Genomic DNA, 27712 nt, shown 5'->3' with positions numbered 1-27712 from the left:
TGTCTTCCAGGAAACGGCTCCTCAGTTGGGAGTCCACTCTACCGCGGCGGCCGCTGTAGCAGAGAGCCGCAGCCATCAGCGCGTCTTTCCCGGCCGCAGCTCCGCCGCCGCTCCGTCGTCCTTGGGCCCGAGCGCAGGCCGGGGTCTCGCCGCGCGGGGCGAGCAGCCTCGCGCTTTGCTCTCCGGCCTCGGGCACCGCGTCCTACGGGCGGCCTCCTTCCCCGCCTGCGGCCCCGTCGCCGCCGGGCCCGCTCCGTCGGCTGCTGTCATGGGCACCGACAGCCGCGCGGCCGGAGCGCTCCTGGCGCGGGCCAGCACCCTGCACCTGCAGACGGGGAACCTGCTGAACTGGGGCCGCCTGCGGAAGAAGTGCCCGTCCACGCACAGCGAGGAGGTGAGGGCGGCGAGCGCGCCGGCGGAGACCGGCTCCAGGGACAGGCCGCGGGCCGGGCCGGGCGGCTCCGCGGGCGGGTGATCGGGCTCTGGGCGCCGCTGGGGACGTGGGCGAGGCGCGCACCTGGGCTCCGCCTGCGAGAGGAAGCCGGGGCTGCTATCTGCTCGATGTCGCGTCCGAACCTGCTGTTGGGGGGCACTGCGTCTTTACAAATTCGGCAGGTGCAACTTGCTGAGGAGTGACGCCTCTTGTCGGTGCTCCCGGCTGATGACCAAACTCTCGAACCTATTGGATCGCTCTCCCGGGCGAGGGGATAAGAGAGGGCCGATCCCGCGCTTCGTCCCCCTCTCTAGCTCACTCCCTTTCTCCCACGGCGTCCAGGTAAAGAAAAATTGGGGGGATTATCTTGCCGAAGACTCAGATGAGGTAGTAGTAATAATCCAGTTAGCTTTAAGGGTGTTGACTGTAGTTTCTCTCTGGCTGTGAGGCAAATGACTGAACACTCAAATTCGGCTTTGGAAAAAGGTATGTATTTCTCTTGCCGAAGATTAGTTTGGCAGAAGACTGACCACAATTTTGAAACGGCAGGGAATAACCTGGAATTATACTCTCGTTGAATATTTGTTACATCGCTGGTCCTTCCTGAAATGAAGAGTTGATCATTATGCACAGTTAATTGCTGAGGCATGTTGGTGGTATAGGACGGGTTTTAGTGTTAAAAAAATAACAATAAAACAAACTTTTAATTTAAGAGCTCTGTGACTTTGGGAAAGTTACCCTCGCGAGCCTATTCCCATGACTTGAAAGTTGGATTGTATCATCATCAGGTCACGGTGAGGAATAAAAGATTCTATATGAAACCCCATGCAAGCATTTATCTCCCTTGCCATCTGGTTCAGAGAGATAAATCTTGATTAAAAGAAAAAATTCCTAAGCTACGTCAATTATGATGTTATCAACTGTGTTCCTAATCAGTTTGAAATAAGATGTTGGTAAATATACTAGGTAGTAGCAGTAGCATCCCTCTGAGTATGAGTTGGACCTGTGCCCAGGCCTCCTACTGGCAGTGAGGACCAATCGGGGGATGGTAACTCTTGGTTGCAACTTTAATAAGAATCAGAATCCATACCATATTCTGTGTCCAGGATGCAGATCAGTTTGTCTCTCTTGTTTGTTTGTTTGTTTTTTAAGCACCCTCACTTGTGCTATTTCTCCCAAAGATAGACACTTCTGTGTTTTGTACTAGACCTTTAACTTCTCCAGGGTTGATGGTTCAATACAGCATTTTGCACATAGATAATTCTGGGTGACATTTTCTCTCTTATCTCACTTAACACATGCTAAAGTAGTAGTTTGCAGTTTGACTGCAAACTCAGTAAAAGAAAAAAAGCATTTTGCCATGACAGTCCATTTCATGTTTTCGCACACACACTCAAAATCTTATGAAAAGATTTTACTATATACTGTGCATTCTAATTTTTTCTTATTTTAATTTTTAAAAACTTGATTTGTTAATGCAGTAATGAGTTACACCTCTCAGTTTGAAAAACATTCTTCAAAAGACTAACTGTGATTTGTGTATTTTATTTTGGGTTAGGTGAAGGAGGGACTTAAAACTCTTACACAACTCCAGATCTAATGATACACTAAACTATGATGATGCTCATCTTCCATGATACTATGTGTGGTAAGAATGAAGAGAGCAGAGAACAAAAAAGTACAAAGTTAACGTTCATTCAGTACAGATAACATATAAAAGATTAAAAATCACCGAGTTTGTGATAGTCAGTGAATTTCTCATATTATTATAACATTGGACTGTTCCATAACTTGTCCTGACAGAAGGGAGAGAACACTGAAAATATACTTATCTTCATGAATTGAGAAATTTATCTGGAAAGCCTTCCACCAGTTAACCATCCTGCCAGAGGAAAATTTCTAAAATTTCTCCCATGACTTGAGCCACAGCACTCCTGATAGAATTGTTGTTCCTGCTGCCTCAATTTTTATTCATTTTTTCAGAGAATATTGACTTGTAATTCTGTCTAAAATGATTATCAACTAATTGTTTTTTATTTAATGACAAATTTGATTATAAATATATAGACCCTGTAAATGAATTCATATGGCTTATTGTGGCTAGCACATGAATTACTGTTATATATTGTAAATCTTAAATAGGTGATTCTGAGCTCTTGATAAACCAGTTGTCCCTTGTAATTACCTATACTGAAATATAAGCAGTAAAGTTCTTGTGTCGGTTTTTATCATGAGCACTCAGAGATCAGGTAGTGAGTTCAGAAGTTTAATCTCTGTTGATCAGACAGTGAGTTCAGAAGTTTAATCTCTGTTGTTGATATTAGGAAAGTGCTTTTGCAATTCAGGGATGTGCTTCTAGTTAGTCATTTATTTTTTCATTGATTGCCCACAGAATGCAAAGTACTGTGCCCTTGGTATTTATAAGGCAGTGATTTCAAACTGCTAGTGTTGGCCCATTTGTGGTCAGAAGTCAGTTCAATGATTCACGGAGCAACATATTTTTTTCTAACTCATAGAAGTCACCAGCCTATCTGGTATATAGTAAGCATAAATATTACTTTGTCAATTATCGTTGTTATATGTATGTACGTCTGTACTCACTGTTAGTGTATGTCTTATGTTGGACCACTATTAAATAAGTTGGAAATACGCTGTCATAAGAGATAAAAGATAACTAGACACTTGAATGAATTTACAGAATACTACAATGTTAGTGTAAGAAAATTGTATAAGAAAACATTGATGACAGGTCTAAGGTCTACCTGCCTGTTAGGAAATGACTTCTATGAACTGACTTTATGCAAGTTGACTCCTGTGAGATAGGACTATGGTGGTTTCTAGACTTTAGAGTACATTTTGATTACTTGGATGCCTCTTAAAATGAAAGTTCTGCTGCCCTTAGAAAGTGATTTAGCAGATCTAGGATGAGGCTCGGGAATTTAAACATTTATTGAACACCACAGGTGATTCTCATGTAGGCACATAGTGGTTAAGGTTCATTCTAGTCAGGCTGCCTGGGCTTGATTACAGTTCCTCCATTTATAAATTTCCTTATTCTTGAAATTTTGTTTCTTTATGAATGCTTTTACATCTCAAAAGTTTCCTTAAATTTTCATTGGTGCAAAAATACTTTTTAAATGATTAGATTACTGCTTTAGGTCAAGAACATTTGAGAATTAAGAGTAGGATAAAAACAGATATAAGTTGATCTTTGTTAAAGGAAACAAAACCTTGTAGAATTAAAATTTTGATTTGTATCGTATTTCCTATGGGTTATCTTCTTTTTCCTACTTATCAGATTAATACAGTCCTTTTTTTCTTTTTAACTTTAGGTGAAGGTTTATTTCAACCTTTTTTCATTGTAGAAGTACATAAAAAGTGTAGTATATGGTTAACAGCTTAAAAATGCATTTCTTTTGCAGCTTCGAGATTGTATTCAAAAGACCTTAAATGAGTGGAGTTCCCAAATCAGCCCAGATTTGATCAGGGTGAGTGAACTGTGAATGAAAAAATCATGTAATAAGCAGGAAATTAATTTTCTCAGGTTTGATCAGGAAGTCAGATAGGCAACTAGCATGAAAATCACTGTGGTCCATTTGTTGAAATGGCAGTTTGACCCGGTAGGCTTAAGCATGAAAGAGAAAATCCAACTCTGTAAGTCAACTCTTCAGTAAGACAAGCTACTAAGATTCCACAGTCTCCTCAGAGTGTATTTAGTTCCAGTTTATATTTGGTCTAGTAGAGGAATGACTATCAAACAGTTCTGGTTTCTAGATTGCTTTTGGTAGACTATAAGCAAAACATAGTTGCTAAAAATAATTTTATAAGTGTCAGTTATGAAACAGTAAGGAAGTGTTTCATTGAATATCAGTATATGACTATTATCAAAAATATTAATATACAAAACACAGTCTGTAAACTACTCTTTGGAATCCAGCTTAGCCAAAGGCTTGTCACAAATTACAGAGACTACTTAAAAAGTATGGAAGAGGACATGTACTAAAAATAATTGTTTTCGGGAGCATACTGCAACTTTGTAACTAAAGGTGCTAGGCAGACATTCATTAATGTCTTCTATCAGTCCCCTTTCTCTGAAATGACCATTCACTCTGCGCTTGACTTGTAGATACTTAACATGTGGTCAGGCATTCTGTGTTCAAGAATTATGGGAAAATCTTGTTTACTTTGTTTTAGTTTTATAAATGTTAGTTTGTTAGTGACTTTTATGTACCAATATTTTACATTTCCCTCATTAACTACTCATTTTTATGCATTGGACTTGCCTTTACTTGTTTCCACTGCATTCAGAAAAAAATATATTTTGGGTTAAAATGTTTGCGATTGACATATGGGAAGTTTTTAACATGTCAGTATCCAGAAGGAAAATACTACTTTTCATTGATTTCTGAGTAGAAGTATTGACTGTGTTAATGGTTCTCACTCTTCACATACTGCCCAGCTTGCTTGCTGGTTTGTTCATTTGTCTTTGGTCATACATCCTTCCCCCACCCCCGCCCTGAGTATCTCATCAAAATGAGACACTTTTTCCCAGAAAAATGGACATACACATATATATATACACAGCACTTTACCTTTATTTCAGGGCTTTATAAACTTTCTGAAGCCAATCAGGTAAAGAACTTTATTGTCTTACGGGTTCTCTGCTTCTACAGAGTGTTATGTAGAAAATATATAGCTAAGTAAAAACATTAATTTTATATTTATTGTAAATATCATGTGTTTATTGTAGGAGTTTCCGGATGTCTTGGAATGTACTGTATCTCATGCAGTAGAAAAGATAAATCCCGATGAAAGAGAAGAAATGAAAGTTTCTGGTAAAGTCCAGCCTTTACAGTTCATTTTGTTTTACAGTGGATAATAGGTTTTGTTAGACATGAGGCTAAGCCTTTCTTTGACTCTGGTAATAAGTAACTCGATCACTCAGTGTAGGAAATATAGAGATTCTTTATAACATAATTTTATAGCCAGCTTTAAAGAAGGAGTTATAGGAGGTCACTGTTGGCTACTTCAGTGAAGGCAGAATAGAACTTCACCTCTTCATTTTGTTCTCACTAATTTATGTGAGACATTATTAATCAGAGCAGTAGAAGAAGGTGTAGGAAAGAATAAAGGGAAGGCTTAAGAGCAGTTTTCACCCGAAGCCGGCGTAAGTCCTCCCTTCCTGGTGTGACACTACTAAGCAATGGCTGAGGTCACTTGGGAGCAGGGAAACCAGTCTGGGCAACAAGTCGCATGAAGAAAAATAATATACATACTGTGCCCATTCAACAAAGGTGGAGGGACTCCTGCTACTTTCCAGAGAGAGTGTTAAGTTCAAGGAATGAAAGCTGTTCTTGTCCTCGGCTTACAGTCAGCATAACATAGTCACTAAATACTTGAGCTTAACTAGATTGAAATTCCTGGATGTGCAGATTACTAACTGACATAATCTAGGGCTAACAAATGATTTAACATCTCTGAGCTCAGTTTTCTTATCTATAAAATGGGGATACACCTGTTTCTCAAGCTTCCTTTAAGTTAGATGAAATAACAAAAGAAGCGCTTAGCATGGTTCTTGGCACAAAGTAAAGTGCCAGGAAACTTACTTATTACTATTGGTGGCTGTGTCGTAGTTGTTGTCATTTTATTATTATTCTTATTAGGATGAACACGTAAGATGAATTAGAGCATTGACTCTAATAACTACCATTTGTTGAATCTCACTTTATACCAGAGATTGTACTTGCCATTATGGTTATGGTTATAACCGTATTGGTTATATTTATTCTATAGAATTATGGTTATATTTATTCTATAGAATTTTCAAAACAATTCTGCAAGGTAGGTTTATTATCCCCATTACACAAATGACATTAAATAACTTGAAAGCTGTTGTGTAGCAAGTAAATGGTTGAACCAGGAGTCCATCAAGGTATGCCTGACTACAGAACCCATTTCTTTTTGTTAATTTCACATTACTGTTTGTGTTGAAAAGGTCATCAGAGCAGCATTTCTCTGTGGTGTATTACAATTCATCATGGTGTAGATCCATTTTGGAACTCTTAACAAGTTGCCCTTGATTCCTGGAAGGCTTGAGATTTTTGATAAGCATCAAGAGCTTTCCTCTTTTCACCTACCTAAAAATGCCTCCTCTTTTGGAAAGAGGAGACCATCTCAAATGACACCCAATTCATAGCCAGTGGGGTAATGATGGGGAGGGTTTTCACAGAATATAATTACAGAGCTGAGTTAGAGCAAAGTGGTAAAGATTGACTCTCAGCTGGTAAGGAAGTTGTGATGGCTTTTAGATAGAGAAGTAACATGCGGAAAACAATATTTTAGGAAGATTATCCAGCAGTAGAAAGGAAATGACAAGAAATGTTGTACAAAGAAAATTTGTTGTATGTATTGAATGCCAAGCACTTTACATAAGGGTATTTCATTAACCCTGTTTTCTCTCTATTACCCTTTATGATTTTCTCTCTTCTTGCTTTCCTATTACTCTACCTATTTGTTGAGTAAATTTAGATTTTTGAACAGTGAGTTTATTACATAAAGTAAATATATACATATTTATATATATACAATATATATAATGTTGAGTCAAATCAATCCAAAGTTTCAATTTCATTTTGTACCTATCAAATTAGCAAAAATATATATCTTTTTTAAATAGCATCCTATATTGTTAGGAGAGCAACTTCTAACTTTTAATGGTCTGGTAACCTGACGAAATTTTTTTTTTAAGTAAGAGATAAATAAAACAAGACTAACAAAAGAATCATATCCTTTGACCCATGATTACATTTCTGATCTTCAGAAATGCTTCAGGCATAAAGTTGAACATAGAGTTACCATCGATATTATTCATTAAGAATACAGAGTACAGAGAATTCCCTGGCAGTCTAGTGGCTGGGACTCTGTGCTTTCACTGCCAAGGACCTAAGTTTGACCCTTGGTCAGGGAACTAAAATCCCACAAGCTGCAGAGCCAAAAAAAAAAAAACAAAAGAAAAGTACAGAGTAGGTAAAAATCTAAACAGTAACTGCTTTTAGAGATGAGACTCTTGGCAGTTTACCTAAATACTGCATAGAAATATAAAAAAATATTTGTTACATAAGGGTAATAAACCAAATACTTAGAAGTACAAAATATATACTGTGTTTCATATGACCGAGAACTTGAAGGTATCATTGTCTAAAATTGATTAGGAAAGTAGAATTGCGGGATATTTGTTTGTTTGGTTTTTTTTGGTTTTGTTTTTTCAATTTTCTTCTCATTACAAGCAATCTAATCTTTATATAGACTTTAGTTTATTGGAGAAAGTATATAATGTGGTGATGGTTTAGTCACTAAGTCATGTCTGACTCTTGCAACCTCATGGACTGTAGTCTACCAGGCTCCTCTCTCCATGGGATTTCCCAGGCAAATACTGCAGTGGGTTACCATCTCCTTCTCCAGGGGATCTTCCCAATCCAGGGAGAGAACCCAGGTCTCCTGCATTGCAGGCAGATTCTTTACTGATTGAGTTACCAGGAAAGCCCAGGTATATAATATGCTCCATTAATGTTTAATTCATAAAAAAAGATATTTTGAATGCTTCTATATTTATCTGCCCTGCTTTCCAATAAAGGAGAATTAATATTTGCCTTTTTGTTTTGACAGTCAGATACTGGTTGGCAACTAGCATATCTTTTTAAAATTACCATGGAAATACACTTTTAGGTCTTAAAACTATAAAACAATGCAGCTAGGGAAGGAAAAAATTCATTCAGGATTATCTGTTCTTAGTATTTTAGCAGTGTTACTGCTGTGTAGTAGAATGTTGCTCAAATATAATAATCTGTTTTGTTCTTTTTGTCACTCAGCAAAACTGTTCATTGTAGGATCAAACTCTTCATCATCAACTAGAAATGCAGTCGATATGGGTAAGCAAAATTTTAACTTTTATTTTCATAGTGAACTTTAAATTACTGTAAGTGTATTAATATATCTTGTGTTCACGTCTAGTTTAAAAAAAATGAGCTCATTGCAATTTTACTTTTCAAGTTCTAGCCTAATTTTTAAGGTTTCTGTGGAAATCACATTAACCAATGTAAGGTCATATTTTGATATATAAGAGGACTGTAAGAGATGTAACATAACTGTAGGTAAACTATACATTTGGAGATAGAAATTCTCTTTAATCATATTCTTAACTCTTTTAGTACTACAGGTGAAATATCAAAAGAATAACAACAAAAACAAGCATTTTTATCTATTTTCATCTCCTGGTGAGGTTACTATATAGCATTATAATTAATGAGTATTTTTTCTTTTAAAACATTCTTCTCGTATTTACATACATTGAACAGTTAAATAACTAGCTCTGTAATATTACTATGGAAGGAATAAAAATCGGTAAAAATAAATTCATTTTCATAAAAACTAAGAAGTTACCTACATCTATTGTTGTTTAGTTGCTAAGTCATATCTGACTCTTTTGCAGTCCCTTAAACTGTGTAGTCTGACAGGCTCCTCTGTCCATGGGAATTCCCAGGCAAGAATACTGGAGTAAGTTGTCATTTCCTTCTCCAGGGGATCTTCCTGACTGAGGGATTGAACCTGCATCTCCTGCTTGGGAGACAGTTTCTTTATCACTGAGCCACCTAAATTAATGTGTGAGTTAAGGCCATAAATTCAGTTTCTCATCGTCTCAAGCTTATTCTTTGCTATGACTACCAGTTACAGGGTTTCCCAGGTGGCACTAGTGGTAAAGAACCCACTGCCAGTGCAGGAGACATAAGAGACTTGGGTTTGATCCCTGGGTTGGAAAGATCGTGTGGAGGAGCGCATGGCAACCCACTCTTGTATTCCTGCCTGGAGAAGCCCATGGACAGTGGAACCTAGAGGTCCATAGGATCCCAAAGGTCAGACCCAACTGAAGCAATTTAGCATGCATGCACAGCACACCCGACAATTATAGGCTATTAGGTCAGAAGCTACCAGAAAGTCCTGGGGCCTAGGAAATAGGGAGCCTACAGTAGTTGTGAGTTTCACCAGGAGTGAGGCAGGTCAAGGAAACCCACATGTCTGCCACACAGACCAAGTAGATGAATGGATACTCATTGTTTTGAAAAAGATGGAAATGTTATACATGACAGGTAAATTATGAAACCTACTGGAATAGTCTGTTACATAGAGTACTAGTGAACTATGGGCAGAATTCAGTGGGGGAGCAAAGGACATTAGAAACAACTTGCCTTCGTTACGTACAGACGTTTGTCTTCTTTGTGTTTCCCTCCGCATCAGCCTGCTCAGTCCTTGGAGTTGCACAGCTGGATTCTGTGATCATTGCTTCACCTCCTATTGAAGATGGAGTGAATCTTTCCTTGGAACATTTGCAGCCTTACTGGGAAGAATTGCAAAACTTAGTTCAGAGCAAAAAGATTGTTGCTATTGGGACCTCTGATCTGGACAAAACCCAGTTGGAGCAGCTGTATCAGTGGGCACAGGTAAAGGACACCTGCATCCTGAGCACTCCAGGAGCACCCTGTCTCTCACAGTCTTTGCTGCATCCCATTAAACATCATGCACAGAGCAGACACCACTGTGGGGGGCCTGTTCCACATATGGGGATTTGGAGGCAGACTTTGACAAAAAAACTCTAGAAAATGTCTGTTGAAACATTCATAGCCAAATGAATTAAGGCTCTTTCCTTCACTTTTAACTATGTGATAAAAATATGATGTTTTCCTTTAGGTGTTATTAGACCATGGTTCTAATAAGAGAATATCATATATAACTTATATTTTGCTCTGTTATTTAAAGACATGTAAGACCTTCAGTTCACATAACTTGATACGGAGTGAAAGTGAAGTTGCTCAGTCATGTCTGACTCTTTGCGACCCCATGGACTGTAGCCTACTAGGCTCCTCTGTCCATGGGATTTTCCAAGCAATAGTACTGGAGTGGATTGCCATTTCCTTTTCCAGGGGATCTTCCCAACCCAGAGATTGAACCTGGGTCTCCCGCATTGTAGACAGACGCTTTACCGTCTGAGCCACCAGGGAAGTCTTGATACGGAGTAGGAGTCATAAACTAATGACTGCCACTCTCTGGCCTAATAACCTACACTATTATTAGGGAAGCTGCTCACAAGTAGTTTACCTTTGCTGTCTCTGTTTTCTTTATTCCTTTTACTTCATCCCCAGCCTTTTCATTTTCTTCTGGGCAGGAAAACCCTAGAGAAAAGTTGCCTCCTTGTCCCTTTGACTTGGTTTTAGCCAGAATGTGGCTAAGACTCTGCTGAATCGCTAAGATCACTTGGGTGATCTGAAATGTATCTGTAAATTAACCAGAGCATCTATTAGGAATGACCTAATTCTTCTCTTTTTCAAATGTATATGATTAATAACCATATCATATACTTCAGCATTAAATATGCTTGTCATTTGTATTTGATCCTTTGTCTCTAAGATATCTCCTTTCTAGGTGGAACCATCACACTTAGAATCATGTTTGTTTTCAAGGCAGATATATTAGATGGCAGGTTCTAGCATGAGACTTTTTAACAGTGTAGGAATATATTGGATTATTTCCCTCTCCTTAGAGCTATTTTTCCCTTTCCTGTTACCAGTACCGTTGAGTCAGAAAAGTGTATATTAATAAGTATATTCAAATCAAAACTACAATGAGGTATCACTTCAAACCAATCAGAATGGCTATCATCAAAAAAATCTACAAACAATAAATGCCGGACAGGATGTGGAGAAAAGGGAACTCTCTTGCATTGTTGCTAAGAATGTAAATTGACACAGCCACAATGGAGAACAGTATGGAGATTTCTTAAAAACTAAGAATAAAACTACCATATGACACAGCAATCCCACCACTGGGCATATACCCTGAGAAAACCATGATTCCAAAAGGCACGCGTACCCGCAATGTTCATTGCAGAAATGTGTACAGTAGACAGGACGTGGAAGCAATCTAGATGTCTGTTGACAAATGAATGGTTAAAGAAGTTGTGGTACATATATACAATGGAATATTACTCAGCCATAAAAAGAAATGCATTTGAGTTAGTTATAGTTAGGTGGATGAACCTAGAACTGTTACACAGAGTGAAGTAAGTCAGAAAGAGAAAAATATCGTATACTAATGCATATATATATATATATATATATATATATATACACACACATACATTTGTATATATACGTGGAATCTAGAAAAGTGGTACTGATGGACATGTTTGCAGGGAAGGAATGGAGATACAAATGTAGAGAATTGGCTTGTGGACACAGTGGGGGAAGGAGAGGGTGGGATGAGTTGAGAAGGTGGCATTGACATATATACAATGCTCCTGCTGCTATTTAGTCCCTAAGTCATGCCTGACTCTTCAGGACCCCATGGACTATAGCCCACCAAGCTCCCCTGTCCGTGGAATTTCCCCCGCAAGAATACTGGAGTGGGTTGCCGTTTCCTTCTACAGGGGATCTTCCCAACCTAGGGATTGAATCTGCATCTTCTGCTTGGCAGGTGGATTCTTTACCACTTAGCCCCCTAGGAAGCATATATACACTGCCATGTGTAAAATAGATAACTAGTGGGAAGCCACTTTATGACACAGACTAACCTGGGGCTCTGTGACAACTTAGAGGGGTGGGATGGAGAGGTGGGGTGGGAGGGACACCCAAGAGGGAAGGGATACTTATATAGTCTTGACTGATTTGCGTTGTTTTATATAAGGCAGAAACCAACACAACATTGTAGAGCAATTATCCTCCAATTAAAAAATAAATTAAAAAAAATCTGGCACAAGTATGCTGCTGCTGCTGCTAAGTCGCTTCAGTCGTGTCCGATTCTGTGCGACCCCACAGACGGCAGCCCACCAGGCTCCCGCGTCCCTGGGATTCTCCAGGCAAGAACACTGGAGTGGGTTGCCATTTCCTTCTCCAATGCATGAAAGTGAAAAGTGAAAGTGAAGTCGCTCAGTCGTGTCCAACTCTTCGCGATCCCGTGGACTGCAGCCTACCAGGCTCACTATGAAAATCCCGTCCATGGGATTTTCCAGGCAAGAGTACTGGAGTGGGGTGCCATTGCCTTCTCTGGGCACAAGTATAAGTAAAAGTAAAAAATAAATTCATGTAAAAGTAAACTTGAAGCACTGTAGGATGTGATATTTCATATGTTCTAAAATTGAGTCCTTTTATTGCTTTCTACTTTTCGAAGTACTTAATTTAAAGGAGATGTCATGATTTTTCTTTTTCACTTCTAGGTAAAACCAAATAGTAACCAAGTTAATCTTGCCTCCTGCTGTGTGATGCCACCTGATTTGACTGCATTTGCTAAACAGTTTGACATACAGCTATTGACTCATAATGATCCAAAAGGTAAGACTGAGATTTTCATTTGTAGAGATTGATCAGGTGCTTTTATTTTATAAGAAGCTACTTGTTAAAATTTAATTTTTAATTGTACAATGATAAAGGTACAATGCTGTCACCTAGAACTATTCTTAATAGTTAAAAACACATACGCCTTTATTTTAGTTTCAGAAAGCTTTAATTTTGTCTTTGTACCAATGGGAAAAGAAATGAAGAGATCACTTCCTGAACATCCAGTCTGCTCAGATTTATAAATACTAAGCTACACAGAGAAGATCTTGTAAGATACTCTAACTAGTGTCACATATAATATTGTGTAGTACAGCAGAGATTGCACCAAAAGGCCACTTAATTAAAGAGGATAAATATCTGGAAAAAGCAGCAGATAAAATTTAATTTGAAACTTAAGCATCTTAAGATGGGTATTTGATTAGGTATTTTATTAATCATTACCAGCAAGACATATATGTTTGATGTTAATCAGAAATGTTATTTGATTAATGAGAATGGTTTGTCTGCCTTTTGTAGGATACTTTTTTATCAACATTTTACAAGATAAGTTGGAAAGCTGGGAAGATAGTGTTTTACACTTTAGTTACTAGCAGTCTGCTCCATCTTCATTTTTTCACAGTTTCATAGTGAGCAGAGGTGGGGTTTTACTAAGTAAACATACAGGCTCTATGAAATAGTTCTTTTTGGTATACAAGTGAGAGCTAGCTTGTGAAAATTTCAAATTCCCATGACACTTGCCCTGGTAGCTCAGATGGTAAAGCGTCTGTCTACAGTGCGGGAGACCCGGGTTCGATCTCTGGGTCGGAAAGATCCCCTGGAGAAGGAAATGGCAATCCACTCCAGTATTCTTGCCTGGAAAATCCCATGGACGGAGGAGCCTGGTAGGCTACAGTCCGTGGGGTTGCAAAGAGTCGGACACGACTGCGCAACTTCACTTTCACTTTTATAGAAGTTCTCATTTAATAAAAATCGGAGGAAATTTTATTTTATAGGTGATTCCTAAAGAAAAACTTTCAGCTTTTACTTTCATTTCATGACATTTGTATAGGTGGTGTGACTCCATTTATATTTAGGATGCTTATGGATAACTTAAACCTTACTATAAACAGTCTGCCTCATTCTCATTTTTTTTTTTACTATTTTATAGGAAGTGGAGGAGGAGTTTTAATAGTTATTCTTTCTCAAATGCTAAGCATCATACTACATGCCTCAGAGATTGTAACTCTCACAAGTGAAACTGGACATTTTATGGATAAGGAAATAGGGCCTTAGAGTTTAAGAAACTCCTCAAGGTCACCCAGCTGGCCTAGCCTGAAGTCTGAGCTTAGACCTAGGTCCTGAGTGAATCTGGAATCTTTTCCCCACTCTCTCTCTGATTTGAAACATTAGTATTGTAATATTTCAGGTCCAAAACTTTCTTTCAGCCTCCATTTAAATCATACCAGAATAAGACATAGTTGCTTTTACCTTCCCTCTCCAGCAGAGCTTTCATGCATAAGTAATTAGATTCATTTTTTTTTAAAGTCATTTTAGTGAAAATCCAACAAAGAATTGCTGTGCTGATTTGTTCTGAAATATAAGCTATTTAAATTTTAAATTCCTATATGTTGGCATATATTATCTAATTTTTCTATTTACTTTGTGGAGGCTCTTCCAACTGTAATTATTACCAACAGCAGTTGTTACAAATAGCTGATCGGTGAGCCTGTACCCCATTTGTGCTCCACTTGAAAAACATGTAATTCTTTTTCCAGTGGGAAAGGAACCAGGAAAAGTCTAAGGTGTCTAGTGTTTTATTTCTGTTTATCTAAATGTGGGCATGTGGATCATGTGCCGATACATCGTCATGGAAAGATGTATTACCTATGTATAGGAGAAGAGAAATTTAATCCTTTTGGGGAGAGTGTGTCTTTGTTTTACCAGTGTAATTTGACTTCAGGATGTTTCTTTGATTCTAAGCCCTTTAGGTAGAATTTATAGTCTGATCCTGCACATACTATAAATGGGTCTTCAGACACTTTGATCTGTAATGGAGCAGTTCCCTTAAAAGTTTTGTCATGCTTACTGATTCTAAAGATTTAACATTAGTTGAATTAAAAGAATGTAGTTAGTGAATAACATAGTTTTCTGATTTTGTGTAAGTTTTTTAATTTATTTTAATTGGAGGTTAATTACTTTACAATATTGTATTGGTTTTGCCATACATCAACATGTATCCGCCACAGGTATACACATGTTCCCCATCCTGAACCCCCCTCCCTCCTCCCTCCCCGTACCATCCCTCTGGGTCATCCCAGTGCACCAGCCCCAAGCATCCAGTATCATGCATTGAACCTGGGCTGGTGATTCGTTTCATATGGATGAAACTGGAACCTATTATACAGAGAGAATTAACCCAGTAAGATATACTTTTTAAGCAAGCAAGTTGTTAAACATTTAACTATATTTGTCATCTAAAATAGAATCTTGTTTATAAGTCACCGAAAGGCCTTCCTCTCTTCATAATTACCCTTATTCCTCAGAAAGGTTTATTTTCCATTATTCTTTGTCCTAGAAGTTGTGGTAACTGTTTAACTACAGTCAGAGTACAATTGTCAAGTATGTGATTCTGACTTAAGACCTTTCCTTTTTTATTGGCCTTCCTCCTCTCGTCACTCCCATTAAGTCTATAGTATGCCCCATTCCTTCAGGGTTCCTCGATTAGACAATCTGAAAAACAGATCCGCAAACAGAAATATTTGGAAAATTACCATTTTATTTGTGAAAACTACCGTTTACTAGCTGTGTAAACCTTGGGCAAGTTATCTAATGTCTCTGCATCGATTTCCCCCTGCAAAGGAAAATAATATCCATCTCTTGGGGTTAACATATGGATTAAAAGAGTTAATACATGTGAAGTACTTAGAAAAGTGCCTGGCACATGACAGTAGCTAATATTTACTGAGAGTTTAGTATTGCTGTTATTCAAATATCACAGCAGTTCATTTTGGGGCAGGCAGGTTCTTTGACATTCCCAAATCATATTGCATAGATGGTCATCTAATCCCTATCTGTAGGATTGGTTCTGACCCTAGTGGAATCTTTCCATATTGAGTGATTTCTTCAGTAGACTATGTGCCAGGCATTCTAAGTACTAGAAATACAGGACCAAGTCAGGAAAATCTCAGCTGTCATGGAATTTATATTCTGATGGGAGGAGACACGAATAAGATAAATGTTGAATGTGATAAGTGGTGGTATGTGCCATGGAGAAAAGTTGCCTGAGGAAGAAGAGTGCCTAGGTTAGGGGGTGTTGTTTTATGTAGGATGGTTGGGGAGGCCTCTGCTAGGGTGCATTAATCACAGACCTCCAAGAAGGGTGAGAGCCGTGTGGGTATCTTGAAGAAGAGTGCTCAGGGAAGAGGGAGCAGCTAATTCAAAGGCCCCGAGGTAGAAATGTGTTTGAGGATTTCAGGCCACAGCCACGAGGCCAGTGTGACTAGAGAGGAGGAAGTGAGGAGGGGACTTGTAAATCGGAGCACTGGCAGAGGTCTTAGATATAAATGTGGACTCAGAAAATAATGGTTTCATCAAAGAGATGCAGATTAAAAGACAACCGTCGGGAAAGGTTTTTTAAATGATTGCTGGTGCTGGTGAGGATATGGTAAGATTGGCACTCCAGTATCAATTGTGAAGTGCAGTCTTTCTGAAAAGCAGTTGGCAGTACACAATGTATCAAACCTTCCAAAGGTACTTGTACTTTGACTTTGTCATTCCATAGCCAGGCACACATTTTAAGGATGTTCATCAAGCTTTATTTTTATTAGCAAAATATTAGGAAAAAACTAATTTTTTTGCCAACAATAAGAAGATGTAGAAATTATATCTATAAAATATATCGGGAGAATTATGAAAAATGCTTTCACAGAATAATTACATGGGAAAATATCCATAATATATGTGAAAAAATAAATAAATTAGGCTATAACTGCAGTATGATTTCTGGTTTTTAAGATATGGATACATACATACATATAAAATAAATATATACAGAAAAAATAGTTTGATGGAAATACACGGTAGTGGAATGGTCCATATTTTTTTCCTTTTGTCCTTTCCTTTATTGTCCCTGACTGTACATTGGGATCATCTGGAGACTGTCAAAAAAACACAAGTATTCAGGCTCCTCTCACCAGAAATTATGAGTTAAACTGGCTGGGTTACAGGTGGAGATACTTTCTAAAGAACTACCTGGGTTTTTCTGATATTCTGATTCATATTTGTAGCACACATTAAGGATCAATATTCAGTTTTGAGATGTTTCTTTTGTTGTATTTAAATGCTTACCTACATAGTAAAGTGCTTTGATTTCAAGTTTAACAATTTGGGATTTTATTTGTTGTTTGTTTTAAGAACTGCTTTCTGAAGCAAGTTTCCAAGAAGCACTTCAGGAGAGCATCCCTGACATTCGAGCACATGAGTGGGTGCCTCTGTGGCTACTGCGGTACTCGGTCATTGTTAAAAGTAGAGGAATTATCAAATCAAAAGGCTACATCTTACAAGCTAAAAGAAAGGGTTCCTAACTGCAGCTTAGGACCATAACCTACTGACCTGTATTTTCCTTGAATATAAGATAAAATTGAGATGTGTAAAAATCTAATTACTGCCTGTAAGTGTGCCTTGGAGGCAGATATTCTTTAGTTATATTTGACAATATGTTATCTGTCAAGTTTGAATACTTCTCTTGCTTCCATATCAGTTCACTCACATGAACCACTCTATTGTTTTCATTAAACTATTGTTTTCCAATTGAAATTGTCTATAAAGAATATACTTGCAATATATTTTTCCTTTATTTTTATGACAACAGCAATCAAGAAAATTTGTCATTAGATATATTTTGGCCTAGGCATCAGGGTAATATATATACATATTTTTTATTTCTAAACAGTTCATTAATTGCTTCTTACTCTATAGTATAACTAAGCAATTTAATTACAATTGTTAAAACTGAAATACTGGAAGATATTTTTCCTGTCATTGATAAGATGATTATATCTCAGACTAACTGGAGTAGCTGGGATCTACTAATAGTGTAAATAAAAGTCCTTTCTTCACTACATGAATGGAAACTTACATTTTTTTAATGTGTCCTTGCTTGTAGTTTACCTGCAGTGACTTAACCTCGTATTCTGTGCCATAATTGCTCTTGCTTTTATTACAAGGACAGACCAAAGTAAATATGTAAAGGAGACTAGGAGCTTTGATCTTATTGTTTGGGGGCTTTATAAAAGCAGCTATTTTCACATCCAGATTCTTTTTAATTCTCAATCTGTCCTTAGTATCTTTCTACTCATTCACGAATATTCAGTAAGTATTGAGCGATTTCCGTGTGCTGGGCACTATGGGCTCTGGAAGGAGGAGGGAGGGAGCACAGGGATGAAGAAACAATTAAGTAAAATATGCAGTGCTTGTTCCCTTCTAGTAACCGACTGCAAGGGACTAAAAGCCAGAAAAGAGGTGAAAAAAATCTTTAATTCAGGGTCAGTGTTGTCTATTTAGACAACTTTGTTTGAGATACGGTCTTAACTGTTTAAAAGTAGAACAGTATAACCAAAACTTTAAAGCTAAAAGAGACTGTGTATTATTTAATATGATTCCTCATTAGATTAAGAACCAGAAAATAGCAAATAAATAAGTTGTGACCTTTGGTATATACTGTTAGTCTCTGTAATTCTATAAATTTGTATCTGTGACCCAAATAGTTTGAAAAAAAATTTTTTTAATCTCTTGTATCTCAGTTAATACTTTTAAACCATGTATTTTAACATATGGTTTGTAAAACTAAGCTAATGACAATATATATATTCATACATACACACATATGTACATACACACACATACACATGTATGTAACTCATATAAAACTAATTTGCCCAAGTTTTTTCAGCTTAGGGAAAAGAGCTGTGATTCCATATTCAAAATAAACACATTAAAAATCAATATTATATAAATAAACAAGACTCTTCTCCTATCCTAAGTAAGGTTTTGTGGTTTACTAGTTGTATAATTTGATTAGAATTGTAATGTGAAATCAGCTGACTTACCTACTAAAACTTGTTTAGACTTTCAGCTTCCTAAAGCCTTCTGTAGCCTTTATATTAATTGTATGTAATGTTATTAAGTATACATAGTTAACTTTTTAATTTAGAAATGTACATTTTTTCATGTAACATAAGTCTTAAACAAATGCTCATTTTAATTTAAGCCTATACAGTGAATTGGCCAAGATATTTAAGAGGGTACTTAAATATCACATTTATTATTTTTTAAAACCCTAGGCTTACAAAAGCGGATTTTTAAAGGTTATTTTGAAAATAGGAAAAAAAAAAACGTATATTGCCAATATATCCAGACTTCAGGGGGACCTTTTTGTGTGTTTTTCCATCAACTCTTGACAAGGAACCAAGATTATAGATTCATTTCATGAAGGAGATCATGTATGGCATTTTTTAAATGTGTTTTTTGTTTTGCTTCTATACCTTTAATTTCTGTTCCTGAATCACCTTTCTTTAAAAAACTGATTTTTTAAGGCTTCATCTTTTCTAAGCTGATATCCACTTATTTGGTGAACTATCAGAATATAGTGAATGTTTTTCAAATATTGAAGGATTTAATGTTTAAAAAGCCATAAAATAAAGAGTGATGATACTACCAAATAATTGCTTAAAACTGAAAGCTAAGTGAGCAATAGTGTATATAACAGATTTGTTTTTCTGGGGAGATGTGTATCCAGTGACCCAAGGTATAAAGAATTTATATAACTTTTTTTCCAGTAAACATGACAAGAAGCTGCAGCTTATTATTATATGTCCAAAATACACTGGAGCCTTATTTTAACACATTGTGCTGTAACTTGTAATTTGTTCTGTAATGAGTCTGTTTTGAATCCTCATCTAAGAAACCATAGTCAAAAAAAGAACCCAGGTGTCTTATAAAATGTGTTTTATGTAGTGTGAATTCTGAAGACCACATTGTGCCAGTATGATAATAGAGCATCCAACAACCAGTGCTAGAAATTGAATCACGAATAACAGCTAATAATTTTTCCATTGACAGGAACATTTAGACAGCTGTGTGAAATGAAAAGTGAAGTTATTCTATTTTGAATGAATGATAACAGACTTTTCCCTACCAGAGCCTAGTAGTAACTGAAATAGGATCTTGATTTTCAGTGATAAAGGTCTAAGGCTCATTTAATTGTGTCTCTTTTTAGAACCTAAAAAGTTGAAGTTTAGAACTTCTTAAGTTTAAACTTAAGAAATTTTAGAAGTCTTTCTAACTTTTCCACCCAGATTCAATATTTAGGAATGTAAGCAGTTGAGAGAGAGAGAGAGAGAGAGAGAGAGAGAGAGAGAGAGAGAGAGATAGTGTGTATCTGTGTATATATATACACACACAATATGTGTTTTATTTTTAAAAAATATGTACTATAACTTTTATTAATTTTTTATAGTTTTCAGAGTAAGAAATATACTTAGGAGGGGAAAATGTTTTAATTAGATAATTCTACTTTTATGTGTCTTTAGTAGTATACTATAAAGGCAAAATATAATGCATCATTAAATAGTTATAACAGTTTTTAATTTTAACTATATTATGAACTTAAAGTATGAGTTGTATATTTTTTAATTGAGTTGTTGCAATAATTGTAAACATCTTGAAACATTGATTTTGAACTGTTTAAATTCAAACTGAGTATGATTTGGAAATAAATTATGATAAAAATTTAAATATCCAAGCCATAAAGTTATTCATACATTCATTCAATAAAGATGTATTGAATGCCTGCTGTGTGTCAGGCACTGTGCAAGGTGTTGGCAGAAAGACAGAAATGAAAACAGCTCTGTCTTCAAAGAGCAGATAAGTATATTTGAGGGGCGAGAGAGATCTCAATGTGAACAAGAGCAATAAAGGGCTGTGTGTGTTGTTAATGATGAAAGCCGTGAAAGGGGAGTAGGGTCATACAGAAGGAATAGGACTGCTGGGAGCAGAGTGAGAAGACGTTAAGAAAAGCTCCCTGAAGAGACTAGCCTGAGAGTTAGGATCGTAGAGTGGGATGTGGGGTGTGCCTGGTTTGTATTCAATAAATACACTTATACTGAATGATGAAACTGTTTATATGTAAACTTCAGAAATTCGGTGAAAACACTCTCTTCAAGAGCTTATTCTTATCAGATAGAAAGGAATGGCTTCTAGTGAGACAAGAGTAGGTAAGGTTTGAAAAGTCACATTTTATAAAAGACAAAAACTTGCCCCAGGCCCCTAGACATGTTAGAGTATGTCTTATGTAGTTTCACTACCAGAAACGTCAGACAAAACCTTAATATGTATCCCTGAGCAATGAATAAATGTATAAAATGTTCTACAAGATTTTGGTCTGTGTTTTGGTTCATTATCTTAAGAAGGTTCATGTTTTATAATAAGCTTCACTTGTTTGGACTTAGCTTTGTTTTCTCTGTTTCTTTGCTCACTGTTGATTCTTGCATCCTATTCCATTCACATTTACTTTGTTCTTAATTACATCCTTAGTAATTCTTTCACTAAAGGTCTTTGGGCAGTATGTTTTGTTTGTCTCAATATGTCTTTGTTAACAATCTTAAATGATCATTTGACATTATAGAATTCTAAGTTTCCAAACACTTTCCCTCAGCATCTTGAAGATAATATTCCATTGATTTCCAGCATTTATACTCTTGCTAATGAGAATCTGGATTTTCTTCCCTAGAAATAATCTGTTTTTCTCTCTGGTCTCTTTTCATTTGAAATACTTGATTCATTTTGATATGTATGGAATTAGAATAAAGCAAGAAAATGAAAACTGGCTTATGAGTTTTCTAATAACACCAAAAAAGTAACCATAAAGGAAAATATCAATAACCAAATTTAATCAAAATTAAAATCTTACATTCTTAAAAATATACTGTCAAAAAAATGAAAATGTGAGCCACAGACTCAATGAAACGTGCAATAAATCTTATGAAAAATAAATTGACGTAGCAGAGCAGTTAAAACAAAAAATAAATAAATTGGACATAAATTTTTTTAAATTGAACTTCAAAACACCATTCAAGATAAGCCATAATGGAAAAGAATATGAAAAAGAATGTGTGTGTGTGTGTGTGTATATATATATAACAATCACTTTGCTGTATAGTAAAAATACAAAATTGTAAATCTACTACATTTAATAAATTTTTTTAAAAACTTCAAACCTCCGTCAAGAAAGTCAAAACACCATCAAGAAAGTCAAAAGGCAACCTAAAAACAGGATAAGATACTTGAAAATCATACATCTGATAAGGATCTTGTATCCAGAGTGTTTAAGGAACTTCTTAACAGCTTAAGACAAGGAAAATTAGGCAAAATTTAGGACAGATTTTTTTTTTTTCCAAAGAAGACATGAATACTTAGTAAGAACATATAAGATGTTCAACATCATTAGTCATCAGGGAAATGCCAATTAAAACCATAATGAAATATCACCAAAGCAGCTAAAATTTTTAAAGACAATAGAAGTGGTGGCAAGGATGTAGAGGAAGCAACTTTTACATAGTCCAGTAAAATGGTACAACTGCTATGAAAAATAACTTTAGATTTCTTACAGAATGTACCATGTGACCCAGCAACTCCACTCCTAGGTATTTACTCAAGAGAAATCATATATCTGAAGAAGATATATACCAATATCTATAGTACTTCGGAATTCCGTGGTGTCCCAGACGGTAAAGCGTCTGCCTACAATGCGGGAGACCCAGGTTCGATCCCTGTGTCGGGAAGATCTTCTTCCCTGGAGAAGGAAATGGCAACCCACTCCAGTATTCTTGCCTGGAAAATCCCATGGATGGAGGAGCCTGGTAGGCTATAGTCCGTGGGGTAGACACGACTGAGTGACTTCCCTTTCACTTTCATACACAGTAATATGGATGAGTCTTGGAAATAGGCTGAGTGAAAGAAGCTGGACATGAAAGTACATTATTTCCATTACATGAAATTTCTAGAGCAGACAGAATTAGTATTGACTGTATTATCTATTGCTGCACCTGGATACCTCAAGGCCTCTCAAAATGTTGCAGTCACGGTCATCTGGAACTCCAGTCTCCTCTGTGTGCTTGATTGAGGTTGGTCTCCTTCCAAACTTGCTCATGAGGTTGTTGAGTGGACTCAGTTTCCTTTCTGGCTATAAGCCAGGGGCCTTCCTCACTTCCTTGCCACATGGCCGTCTCTATAGGGCAGCTCATAGCAAGCAATTACTAGCTTCCCACAGAATGGATGAGTGAGAAAGTACAAGAGAGAAGCCAGCCTTTTTTGTAATCTCGTCTTGAAAGTGACACCCATCACTTTTGTTACATTCTTTTCATTATAAGAAACTAGGTCTAGCCCATACTCAAGGGTATGAAGACCAGAGGATAGGATCAATGGAGACCATCTTACCAGTCAAACTTAATTTAAAAGTAATATTTTGTATGTAGTAAGGTAAAATGACCATGAATAGTATGTATTTTTAGGCATATGCACTAAAATTCTCATTTGAAAAGACCCTGATCCTGGGAAGGATTGAGGGCAGGAGGAGAAGGGAAAACAGAGGATGAGATGGTTGGATGGCATCACCGACTCAATGGACATGAGTTTGGGTAAACTCCGGGAGTTGGTAATGGACAGGGAGGTCTGGAGTGCTACAGTCCATGGGGTTGCAAAGAGTCGGACACGACTGAGTGACTGAACTGAACTGAACTCTCATCTTTTGGTTAAAATTCCTGCAAGAGATTCAACCCTATAATTTAATATTTTTAGTTAGTAAAATATTATGGGAGAGTTTCCCTTTAGGCCTGAGTAATAATTACTGTGTTTTTATATTTACTGTATCTTCCCAAAATCCACTTTGGGTAAAGAAGAGAGCAGGTAAAGAAGGCAGAGATGGGGAAACATGGCAGACCTGTTCAGTTCAAATAGAATACTTCACAGTTTTGCCCCTGATCAGCAGACCAGTCCAGTTTTATATTATTAATATGTGCTAACATTTTAATCTTAGTATTTTATTTTTGTTCTTGAACGTTTTAGATTCCAAATACTTGGGAGCATTTTGTTGTTGTTTCATTTTAAAGGGGCCATGCTTGTAAGTGAATAGTACACACTGGTTTTATATTAATAATACTCTCCCAATTTTCTACACAACTCCTGTGATCTTAATTTCTATTTTCATGCATTTGTTCATGTTAAGGTGGTCATATATATTAAATGTTATACATAGGTATATATTAAATGAGTTAATGCATGTAAAGCACTTAGTACCAGCATATAGTAAGTGCTCTACTGATTAGGAACTAAAAAGCCTCTTGATGAAAGTGAAGAGGAGAGTGAAAAAGTTGGCTTAAAGCTCAACATTCAGAAAACGAAAATCATGGCATCTGGTCCCATCACTTCATGGGAAATAGATGGGGAAACAGTGGAAACAGTATCAGACTTTTTGGGGGGGGGCTCCAAAATCACTGCAGATGGTGACTGCAGCCATGAAATTAAAAGATGCATACTCCTTGGAAGGAAAGTTATGACCAACCTAGATAGCATATTGAAAAGCAGAGACATTACTTTGCCAACAAAGGTCCGTCTACTCGAGGCTATGGTTTTTCCTGTGGTCATGTATGGATGTGAGAGTTGGACTGTGAAGAAAGCTGAGCACCGAAGAATTGATGCTTTTGAACTGTGGTGTTGGAGAAGACTCTTGAGAGTCCCTTGGACTGCAAGGAGATCCAGCCAGTCCATCCTAAAGGAGATCAGTCCTGGGTGTTCTTTGGAAGGACTGATGCTGAAGCTGAAACTCCAGTACTTTGGCCACCTCATGCGAAGAGCTGACTCATTGGAAAAGACTCTGATGCTGGGAGGGATTGGGGGCAGGAGGAGAAGGGGACGACAGAGGATGAGATGGCTGGATGGCATCACCGACTAGATGGACATGAGTTTGAGTGAACTCCAGGAGTTGGTGATGGACAGGGAGGCCTGGCATGCTGTGATTCATGGGGTCACAAAGAGTCGGACACGACTGAGCGGCTGAACTGAACTGAACTACTGGTTACTACGATTGAAGCTGTTGTCTTCTGCTGCTTTGATCTCCATTACCCACCTTGTTGCTTCACCTTCCTTTCTCTACCCCATCCCATCTCTTCAAATTTAGCATGTCTTCTTTCTTACCTACTCCAACTTACATGGATTGATGTTCTCTCAGACCCCCTCCTCTTCTCTCCACTTTAATTCCCCTGCATTTACAGTCTCCTGTCTGCTTCAATTATCAACTTTTTCCTCTTATCTCAAAGGAAGGAGCATTCCTCTATAGCTTCATCTCCAGTCTTTAAAAAAATTCTTTTCTAAAGCTGGGATTAGGCTCAGCTGCAAAACACAGAAAATCCCCAAATAACAGTGGTTTAAAGTGAGAGATGTTTCTCTCAGGTGAAACAGCTCTAAAATTAGTCTGTTTAGAACAAGACACTTGCTCCTTGAAAGAAAAGCTATGAGAAACCTAGACAGTCTATTAAAAAGCAGAGATATAACTTTGCCAGCAAAGGTCTGTATAGTCAAAGCTATGGTTTTTCCAGTAGTCATGTACAAGATGTGAGAGTTGGACCATAAAGTCCGAGCACTGAAGAATTGATGCTTTCAAACTTTGGTGCTGAGACTACTCTTGAGAGTCCCTTGGACAGCAAGGAGATCAAACCAGTCCATCCTAAAGGAAATCAGCATATTCATTGGAAGGACTAAAGCTGAAGCTGAAACTCCAATACTTTGGCCACCTGATGCAGAGAGCTGACTTCCTGGAAAAGACCCTGATGCTGGGAAAGATTGAGGGCAGGAGGAGAAGGGGATGACAGGATGAGACGGTTGGGTGGCATCACTGGATGTGAGTTTGTGCAAACTGGGAGACAGTAGTGAAAGGGAAGCCTGGCGTGCTCCAATTCACGGGGTCACAAAGAGTTGGACACGACTGAGTGACTGCAACAACTGATATGGCAGTTCCCCAATTTGTCAGAAACTTTTTTGTCACTGCTCTGCGATCCTTAAAGCATGGCTCTCCTCTTCATGGCACAAGATTGCTGCTTGAAAACCAGGGAACATGACTCTCCAGGGAGTGGAATGAAGTTAAAGGCAAGGAGAACCTCCTATTTTAAGAGGTCTCTAGAGAACTACCCCAGAAAAGGCAATGGCAACCCACTCCAGTACTCTTACCTGGAAACTCATATGGACGCAGGAGCCTGACAGGCTGCAGTCCATGGGGTCGAGAAGAGTCGGATACGACTGAGCAACTTCACTTTCACTTTTCACTTTCATGCATTGGAGAAGGAAGTGGCAGCCCACTCCAGTATTCTTGCCTGGAGAATCCCAGGACAGAGGAGCCTGGTGGGCTGCCGACTATTGGGTCGCACAGAGTCGGACAGGACTGAAGCGACGCAGCAGCAGAGAACTACCCAACACTTGATGATCTGTAATTAGCTCAAACAGCCCTTATCTGTCTGCAAAGAAAACTATGAGAGGAGTTATTTAGCTGAGGGCAGTGTGCCCACTGAAAATTCTGTACTTTATGACTTTAAGCCAAAAAAAAAAAAAAATCACTTTTCTGTTATAAAGGAGAGAAAAGATACAATGAGGCTCGCGTTCTCATCTCCAATGCCTGTTTACTTTTTCAATCCATTGCCCTCAAACATATTCTAGCTCTTCTCTTCATTCTGAAGGAAAAATCAAAACGCTTTTCTTCGTTCTGGTCATTCTCTTCCTTTCACTGAAAAAAAAAAACCCTTTAAAAAAAATCTCTCTCCTTTGCAATTTAACATTCTTCTATTCTGCTTATTCCCCATCCCTACACACCATCTCACCTTTAAATTATATCGCTTCCTTCCTAACTAGTCGAGTTCCTGGGCATTTAGCAAACACGTCTTTTACCCTAACTAGGGCTTTTTATTTTATTTAACTTCACACGTTATAGAAGAGTGTGTTGGGGGGAGAGTGTTTTTGTTTTTTTTAAGGTGTTGCGATAGATAATGCAAACGTCTCCTTTGGCCATAACCATGGCTACATTAAGACTTTTGCTGAACAAACAAGAGGATAGATGTAGTGGGCACATGATGCTATTTTCTAATTCATTCGGGTGTAATAGGGACAAGGGCCCTAGATCATTGCGGGAAGGTCTCTCCCTGCACCAGCCTGGGCTGTCTTCTACCGCACTGTGAGTGAGTGCAAGTGAGTGAAGTCGCTCAGTCGTGTCGACTCTTTGCGACCCCACGGACTGTAGCCTACCAGGTTCCTCCGTCCATGGGATTTTCCAGACAAGAATACTGGAGTGGGTTGCCCTTTCCTTCTCCAGGAGATCTTCCCGACCCAGGGATTGAACCCAGGTCTCCCACATTGTAGGTAGACGCTTCACCGTCTGAGCCACCAGGGAAGCCCCGCACTGTTGCTGCTGCTAAGTCGCTTTAGTCGTGTCCAACTCTGTGCGACCCCATAGATGGCAGCCCACCAGGCTCCCCCGTCCCTGGGATTCTCCAAGCAAGAACACTGGAGTGGGTTGCCATTTCCTTCTCCAATGCATGAAAGCGAAAGTGAAGTCTCTCAGCCGTGTCCGACTCTTAGCAACCCCATTGACTGCAGATCACCAGGCTCCTCCATCCATGGGAGTCCCGCACTGTTGCTGCTGCTGCTGCTAAGTCGCTTCAGTCGTGTCCGACTTTGTGCGACCCCAGAGATGGCAGCCTACCAGGCTCTTCTGACCCTGGGATTCTCCAGGCAAGAACACCGGAGTGGGTTGCCATTTCCTTCTCCAATGCATGAGTGAAAAGTGAAAGTGAAGTTGCTCAGTCGTGTCCGACTTCGC

At 38.1% G+C, this 27712-nt stretch overlaps 1 protein-coding gene across 2 annotated transcripts; it reads left to right on the top strand.

The window, feature by feature from the left end:
• The first annotated feature begins 23 nt into the window (after nt 1-23).
• Nucleotides 24-21228, top strand: GCLM (glutamate-cysteine ligase modifier subunit). 2 transcript variants are annotated; one of them, XM_027972220.2, is made up of 7 exons: nt 24-394; nt 3856-3921; nt 5184-5268; nt 8302-8361; nt 9725-9927; nt 12696-12810; nt 17209-21228. In XM_027972220.2, the coding sequence occupies exons 1-7, from the start codon at nt 269-271 to the stop codon at nt 17376-17378; spliced, it is 825 nt and encodes a 274-aa protein (XP_027828021.1). In that variant the 5' UTR covers nt 24-268; the 3' UTR covers nt 17379-21228. The 2 variants fall into 2 exon arrangements, with proteins under 2 accessions (XP_027828021.1, XP_060267941.1); XM_060411958.1 differs by lacking the exon at nt 24-394 and adding an exon at nt 2878-2974.
• The last annotated feature ends 6484 nt before the right edge of the window (nt 21229-27712 follow it).

Source organism: Ovis aries, chromosome 1, assembly GCF_016772045.2.
Source record: "Ovis aries strain OAR_USU_Benz2616 breed Rambouillet chromosome 1, ARS-UI_Ramb_v3.0, whole genome shotgun sequence".
In the NCBI taxonomy this organism is placed as follows: domain Eukaryota; kingdom Metazoa; phylum Chordata; class Mammalia; order Artiodactyla; family Bovidae; genus Ovis; species Ovis aries.
The sequence above is the reverse complement of the archived record's forward strand: the minus strand, read 5'-3'. Positions and strand labels throughout refer to the sequence as shown.